Source organism: Garra rufa, chromosome 16 (assembly GCF_049309525.1).
Source record: "Garra rufa chromosome 16, GarRuf1.0, whole genome shotgun sequence".
NCBI classification, from domain to species: Eukaryota; Metazoa; Chordata; class Actinopteri; order Cypriniformes; family Cyprinidae; genus Garra; species Garra rufa.
The window spans coordinates 17,788,682-17,797,240 of record NC_133376.1 but is presented as its reverse complement, the minus strand read 5'-3'; the positions used below and the strand labels follow the sequence as shown (position 1 = coordinate 17,797,240).

Below are 8,559 nucleotides of genomic sequence, written 5' to 3'. Positions count from 1 at the left end.
CTGTATTTAATACTTGTGATACATTCCCTATGATTTATTTTAAATAGAAAATGAACGATTCAGTGACACTGACGCAATTGTTTTACGACATACATGACGTCATATTCAAGCGACTTGTCATGCCTTGCTCATTTTGACATTCCGAATAAGGATAAATATACTTGAAAAAAATGTTTCAATACATATTCAACGCGCAAATGATGTGATAAACAACTTGCTTATCTTAAGTTTGGAACCGCAAACGAAGGTAAAGATTTCGTTACATTTCTTACAGTTGAGTTTAACGTACTTTACTGTAACAGTCTGACCAAGTGTTTTATTCCTATTGTTTAGGGGTCGTTAGGCATTTAAATTTATTTTCGAACAATATTATCCATATTTTAGTGTTTTGTTATAATACGATTAGTCTGTTCAGGTAAAATATTATTTTAGAGGGATTTGCAGAATATGCAGGACATAAAAAGGTGTAATATAACATAAATGGTATATAATGTGTGTGTCAAGAGCAAGAGTCAGGTAGAATGTATGAAACATAGCAGGTAATGACGTATATAATGTCATACAAATAATTAAGGCCACCAAAAAAATCAATGAACAATGAATACTTAGATGATAATACCATTATGCCATGCTTACAACAATTGTACATATCCTGTTTTTGTACAGAATACAGAAACAGGATATGTGGTTTAGAATTGCTCATTCACTAATGTCTGCAAAACTGAAAAAAAAAAAAAGGTTTTGTCTTTGTGTGCAGACATTGCTGAAACACTTCCTTGATGTTTTTTTCCCCCCTCAGAGGTTCATCCATAATGATGTGGCTGAAGTTTACCAGGTCGACGGCCGTTTTGACTCTACGGATATGTCGACATGGCAGCCTAACAACACTGAGGCCTTACATTAGAAGTGTCTCTCAGGCTTCCTCCTACCTGGACACCAGGACTCACAGGGCTCGGCCTGTCTGTGTCAGGTCACCCCCTTTAGCTGGCCATGCCTCCATCACACTGAGTCTGGGGCTTCAGCCTACAAGAACTATAACCACAGACCGACCGGGCTGGTATGAGAGTGTTGCAGACTCTACTCCCGTATGCCTCACGGAGCAGCTCCTTGTGTCTGCTCAACAGATGACGGGACTGCCGTGGTGGGCCAGCATCATTTGTACTACGCTAGCCTTGCGTACTGCCATCACTCTCCCCTTGGGAATCTATCAGGCCATCATCACTGGAAAGGTCTTACCAGAAGCTGTTGTAGTTGTTGTACTTGTATGGATGTAAAATCCGGTTTTTGTGTTTTTGTAGGTAAATTACTAGTCAAAAGTGTTTAATGTTTTTAAAGAATTCTCTTCTGCTAACCAAGCCTGCATTTGTTTGATCCAAAATACAGCAAGAACAGTAATATTGTGAGTTATATTTACTATTTATAAAAACTGCTTTCTTTTTAAATATATTTTAAAATGTAATTTATTCTTGTGATCAAAGCTAGATCAAAGCCAGTCTTCAGTGTCACATGATCCTTCAGAAATCATTCTAATAAGCTGAGTTATTGTTCAAGAAATATTTATTATTATTATCAATATTTAACACAGTTGAGTCCATTTTTTTCTGGATTCTTTGATGAATAGAAAGATCCAAAGTTCTGCATTTATCTGAAATAAAAAGCTTTTGTAACATTATACACTATACCATTCAAAAGCTTGGAGTCAGTGCAATTATTATTTTTTTAATTATAGCAATTAATACTTTTATTTAGCAAGGATGCTTTGAATTGATCAAAAGTGATGATAAAGACATTTATAATGTTACAAAAGATTTCTATTTCAGATAAATGCTGTTCTTGTGAACTTTCTATTCATCAAAGAAACCTGAAAAAATTCTACTCCCCTGTTTTCAACATAATAATAATAAATGTTTTTTTTTGAGCAGCAAATCAGAATATTAAAATGATTTCTGAAGGATCATGTGACTGGAGTAACTCAGCTAAAAATTCAGCTTTGAAGTCTCCGAAATATATATCACATTTTAAAACATTTAAATATAAAACTATTTTAAATAGTAAGAAATATTTCAAAATTGTTCTGTTTTTGCTGTACTTTGGATCAAACAATTGAAGGCATGGTGAGCAGAAGAGACTTTTATTAAAAACAATAAAAAACTTACTGTCCAAAATCTTTTGACTGGTAGTGTATACAGTTTTAAGATTTGTTAATGTGTTTGAAGTATCTTATGTTCATCACGGGAGCTTTTATTCTGTCAAAAAAACTGTAAAACAATAATACTGTCAAATATCATTACAACTTTAAAAAGTTTTCTATTTGAATATATTTTCAAATACAGTTTATGCCTGTGATGGCAAAGCAAAATTGTCAGCAGCCATTATTTTTAATTAATTTAATACATCCTCGCTGAATAAAAGTATTCATTTCTTTTTTTACTGACCACAAACCTTTGAAGTTTGCAACATGAGAGTGTTAAAGTTTTGAAAAGCCTACACTAAAGGTCTCAGAAAATAAACAAAAAAAAGTAGTCAGAATATACTTAAAGCAAAATTGCATAATTTGTGTGTTTGTTAGTTTGTTTGATCTTTTTTTTACTTCAAGGTTTGTGAGATTTTTGACTAAAACAAGATTTTTTTCAATTAGGATAAGAAAATATTACATATTTATAAATGTGACATACACTACTAGTCAAAAGTTTTTGAACAGTAAGATTTTCATTGTTTTTTAAAGTCTCTTCTGCTCACCAAGCCTGCGTTTATTTGATCCAAAGTACAGCAAAACAATACAATTTTGAAATACTTTTACTATTTCAAATAACTGTTTTCTATTTGAATATATTTTTAAAATATAATTTATGATTGTGATGGTGAAGCTAAATTTTTTGCAGCTATTATGTTTAATCAATTTAGTGCATCCTCACTGAATAAAAGTATTAATTAAATTTTTACCGACTACAAACCTCTGAAGGTTGCAACATGAGAGTGTTGGTTTCTGACTAGGTTTAACACAAATCATTGAGTGAACAGACCCTTTTCATGTGAATTTGTTTGTTTATCTGCATTTAGTACAGTATGTAAGACAGATCCTGGAGGTCAGCCGATATCACAGAGTAAACACTGGAGATTGTGCCTTATTAAGAGTCTCTCTCTCACTCACTCTCTCCCAGCTGTGGGATGTTTCTCTTGCCAAGAAGGAGGATTGAAACAGAAAAAGAATGTGACTCCCCTCCTTTTTCCACCCCTACTGATGTCCCACAGTGTGAGAACATTAGCTGTAGTGTGTCAGACCGTGATGTTTTGATATCTAAACACAAGCAGAAATGTGGCCAAATCGATTGTTGTTTTTAATCAGAGTTTCTCATTCGTAGCCACTGAAAATATGCATGTGGTTGTTGAAACACTGGTCCATCCAGGCCATATTTAGGTTTTGAGTGGCCAATGATTTACTGATTTCATATGCAAGGGATTTTGTATCTTTTGGAAAGACTTGAAAAGGAATTCAGGCTGGAAAAGAGTAACCCATGTGCCCTTTTGCCCCAGCTAGGTTGAAGCTCTGCAGAAGGAGATAGCTGTGTTGGCCCAACAGTTACGTTTTGAGATCTCTGTAAAAGCCAAAGAGACGGGTTGGTCAGAGAAAACATGCAGGTAGTTAAGGTTTATTTTCATGCTATTTTCATGCTATCTGCTATGTCTTGAAAAGCCTATACTAAAGGTCTCAGAAAATGAAAAAAAAAAAAAAGTTTGGTAACACTTTCTATGAAGCCCCTATTTATAACACATTATAAGGGTATTTCTAAGGCATTATAATAAATGCATAATGCATTATAAGAAACCTTATAATATGTTATACCATCTCATGAATAATCATAACAACAATTATAATACATTATAATACTTGAGTATTTGAGGTTATAACTTTTAAGATTATGATAATTTATAACACACAATGAACGGCTTATTAAATCTTCTTAATTTATAATGGACTATATCATATTACATTTATTTTTTACATTATATTACGTTTTATTTTGATGGTCCCCTAAGTCTATTGACTATAATCTTAAACTTTCTAACTACATGCCAACTAACACTCCTTAGAGTATTAGTAGGCTTAGGTTATGGTTGGGCTAGGTGGAATGTTCATGTACTTGCAAAGTTACTTATAATATAACATAATAGTTTGTCTTTTGGGGAAACATCGAAATTTAGTGTTAGCATATATTCAGCATAATAATAATTACTGCTAGCTGAAATGCAGTTGCAGAGTTACTTATCAAAAGCTGTCTGAAGGGTACCATCAAAATCATCAAACTGTTCATATTACACATTTATTTAAACTGATACCTGATCTTAGGGTTCTTTGGGAAATATTATTATAATTACTTATAAGTGGTCTTTGTATGCTTTAAGTAAAGTGACATGAGAAACATGGCAAGATATGAGACTTATAATATGTTATAACTATGAGGAGGTAATCATTCTCTTAAAAGCTATAACCACAAAATAGTACAAATTATAATACATTAAAACTGTTCTTATGAATACTCATGAGATGATATAACATATTATAAGGTTTTTTATAATGCATTATGCATTCATTATAATGCCTTAAGAATACCCTTATAATGTATTATAAATACGGGCTTCATAGAAAGTGTTACCAAAAGGTCTAAATTTACTTAATGGAGAAGTTCACTTCCAAAAAGAAAAATGTACAGATAATTTACTCACCCCCTTGTCATCCAAGATGCTCATGTCTTTCATTCTTCAGTCATAAAGAAATTGTTTTTTGAGGAAAACATTTCAGGATTTTTCTCCATATAGTGGACTTCTATGGAGTTTGAACTTCCAAAATGCAGTTTAAATGCGGCTTCAAAGGGCTCTAAATGATCCCAGCCGAGGAAGAAGGGTCTTATCTAGCAAAACATTTGGTTATTTATTGTTATAAGACAATTTATATACTTTTTAACCTCAAATGCTTATATTGTCTACCTCGGCGTGTACTCTGTGAATTCCGGTTCAATACAGTTAGCATATGTCGAAAAAGTCCCATCGCATTTTCTCCTCCAACTTCAAAATCGACTTGTTTTACCTTTTTTGTAAAGGGTGTTCGATCTTCTTTGCACATTGACTGGGTCGGTACTTCTGCAGCCATGTAGGATGATTTTGAAGTTGGAGGAGAAAATGAGAGTTTTTCGACATACCTTGAACTGGAATACACAGAGTTCACACAGAGCTAGACAAGATGAGCATTTAAAGTTAAAAAAAAGTATATCAATTGTCAATTTATTTAGAAAATAACCGATGCATTTTGGAAGTGAAATGTTTTCCTTAAACACCATTTCTTTACAACTGAAGAAAGAAAGACATGAGCATCTTGGATGACAAGGGGGTGAGTAAATTATAAGCAAATGTTTGTTCTGGAAGTGAACTTCTCCATAAAAGCAATTTGTTTTTAGACAGTAGATGTTTTTTAAAGGAATTTTTTGTTTGTTTGTTTGTTTGAGCTATTTTTCTTTACAAGTTTCTGTGAGATTTTTTATTAAAACAAGAAAAATGTATTTGCCATTAGATTTTTTTTTTTTTTTTAAGATTTCTTTTTCTTCTCACCAAGTCTGCATTTGTTTGATTCAAAGTACAGCAAAAACAGTACAATTTTGAAATATTTTTACTTTTATTTTTACTTTATTTTTATATTTTAAAATGTCAATTATTCCTGTGATTTCAAAGCCGATTTTTAGCATCATTACTCTAGTCACATGATCCTTTAGAAATCATTCTAATATTCTGATTTGTTGCTTAAAAACTATTATTACTATGTTGAAAACAGCTGAGTATAAATTTTTGATGAACAGAACGTTCAGAAGAACGGCAATTTTAAAGCATCCTTGCTTAATAAAAAAAATATGCTGATTCTAAGTTTTTGAATGGTATCGTTTATGTTACAAAAGCTTCTTCTTTTAGATAAATGCTAATCTTTGGGTCTGTCTATTCATCAGAGAATCCTGAAAAATTACTCAACTGTTTTAAATATTGCTAATAACAATAAATGTTTCTTGAACAGCAAATCAGCATATTAGAATGACTTCTGAAGGATCATGTGACACTGAAGACTGGAGTAATGATGCTGAAAATGTAGCTTTGATCACAGGAATAAATTACATTTTAAAATTTATTCAAATAAAAAGCAGTTATTTTAAATAATAAAAATATTTTACACTTTTACTGTTTTTGCTGTACTTTGAATCAAATAAATGCAGGCTTGGTGAGCAGAAGAGACTTCTTTGAAAAACATTAAAAATCTTACTGTTCAAAAACTTTCGACTGGTAGTATATTTTCAAATATTAAATAATTATTGGAAAACTTTATTTTTAAACCTAAACTTAATTAATTCCATAATGAAATATTAAAAACAGTTATAATATCTAATACAATTATGCTTCTCCAGTATTTTTTTAGATGCTTAGATACAATGGATTACAATTTTCTTCATACTGACATGGTCTGAAAAAAAACAGTATAATATACAGTTTGTCAACTACACTAAAACTTCGTCTGCTGCTTGATTTCTATAATTGCATCCACAGATTCCAATTTAAGAAGAATCTGAAACGAATCGTGTCTGAGCTTTATGTTCGAGATAACTGCCACCCATTCAAGGCCAGTTTGCTAATCTGGGTCCAGCTGCCCATGTGGGTTTGTCTGTCTCTGGCCTTGCGTAACCTCAGCCTGGGAATGGGACATGTTCCCCTTGGTGAGTCACATCCATCGGTCAATTGTTCCACATCTATTCCTTTGTTGTTTGTATTTAACAATGCATTCCTATAATCACCTGCAGTAATGCTGCTAATGAAATAACATACATATTTCTCTATATTCATGATAATCAGAAACAGGTTTGGCAACAGGTGGCGCTCTGTGGTTCCCTGACCTCACTATTCCAGACTCTACCTGGCTCATGCCAGTTTCTCTTGGCCTCATCAACTTGCTCATTACAGAGGTAAGGCAGTTCTATAGATTAGCATTATTCACCATTTAATGTTTTCTATATCTTTTTTTAATTCTGCAATCTCTTTTTCCAGATATTCGCTCTAAGACAGCTAGAGCCTTCCAAGTTCCAAAAGTATGTGACTAACTTCATCAGAGGAATATCTCTGGTGATGATTCCTATAGCTGCCACTGTCCCATCAGTAAGTGCCCCAGCCCTCAGCAACTCCATTCAAACATTATCTGCTTCGTCTGTGTACAGAAGCTTTATGTTAAGTGAGGGTCCAGACAGGTTTGAACTTGCATGACATGAATAAATATCACTCACGTTTTCAAGTGACGTTGTTTTTCAAAAGAGTAGACGGTAGTGGTACATGATGTTTTCTATACCTACATAGATATGCCCCTTATTGCCCAGAGCTCTGAAGCTTTTGATCTAGTGACAAAAGGGGGCATATGGAGGGTTGTGTTTTTGAAGCCTACCTGAGAATAGTTACAAAGGGCTGAGACGTTCTATCTTCAGCAGATGTACAAATCGATGTCTTGTGCTTATCTAGCCGTTATAGACGGATTTGTGTTGTGTCTGCAGTCCTTACTTCAAAGCAGTAGTTTCTCAAGATGAGAATGCTTCACAAACACAGCACTCTGAAATCAAAAATTCAAATACGTATTCGAAATTTAAAGGTTACATAAGAAAATCTCAATTTTTCCATATTTAAGTGCTATAATCATGTCTCCAGTGCATCTACAAACCCAGAAAATGTGAAAAAGGACTCTGATGATTTACATTCTTTCTTTTTCTTTCATTCATAGTCTATGTCTCTGTACTGGCTCAGCTCAAGTTGTGTTGGCCTGGCACATAACCTGCTCCTGAGATCCCCTCGCTTCCGGGGTGTCTGTCGGATCCCTCCAACACGTTCAGACTCTGAAACACCATACAAGGACATTGCAGCTGCATTTGTAGCCAAATACATCAAATAGATGGATGTGCATGTTTCAAATTAGAGCATCAGCTACTGAAAATGTGGAAAGAACACGTGGATGCCTGTATATAGTGGTAGATTCATCAAACATGACACTGTTTACAGATGTTTATGAACAACTGCTTTTGAAATGAGACTGTAATGAGTAGTACAGTTTTAGGACAATGTTAAAATTAAAGTTATTTGTGAAAAAAGAAACAGGTCTCCATTTTTTTGCAAAGGCTAGCATCACTTGCTCACACTTTGGCTTATGATTCTTGCCTGGCAGAAACAAATGACATTGTTTTAGAGGAAGTCTAAGGATTATTGTAAATAGAAAAAATGAACAATTGTTAATTTGCCGATAAAATAATTGAAAAGCATTTAAAGGAAATTTTTGTCAAAGCCCTTGTTCTTAATTTTGACATAAATTTTCATTTTTACACCAGACATAAAGGCCTATATCGGATCACAATATCGGTTACTGGTCTACTTGATCTTGTATCAGCCCTAAAAACACATATTAATAGCAATTGGGGGGGCAAAGCACTATAGAAGACAGCAACCGAGCAAGCATCAGACCAACTGCAGCAATGAGTAATTTAAGCCATTTTA

The 8,559-nt window shown here is 33.4% G+C and overlaps 1 protein-coding gene across 1 annotated transcript; it reads left to right on the top strand.

Moving 5' to 3' along the window:
- Positions 1 to 107: 107 nt before the first annotated feature.
- cox18 (cytochrome c oxidase assembly factor COX18) lies at positions 108 to 8,123 on the top strand. The gene is made up of 7 exons (XM_073820871.1): positions 108 to 247; positions 800 to 1,229; positions 3,539 to 3,639; positions 6,583 to 6,749; positions 6,886 to 6,995; positions 7,078 to 7,185; positions 7,796 to 8,123. Exons 2-7 carry the CDS (start codon positions 813 to 815, stop codon positions 7,961 to 7,963), a joined length of 1,071 nt encoding a protein of 356 aa, XP_073676972.1. The 5' UTR covers positions 108 to 247; positions 800 to 812; the 3' UTR covers positions 7,964 to 8,123.
- The last annotated feature ends 436 nt before the right edge of the window (positions 8,124 to 8,559 follow it).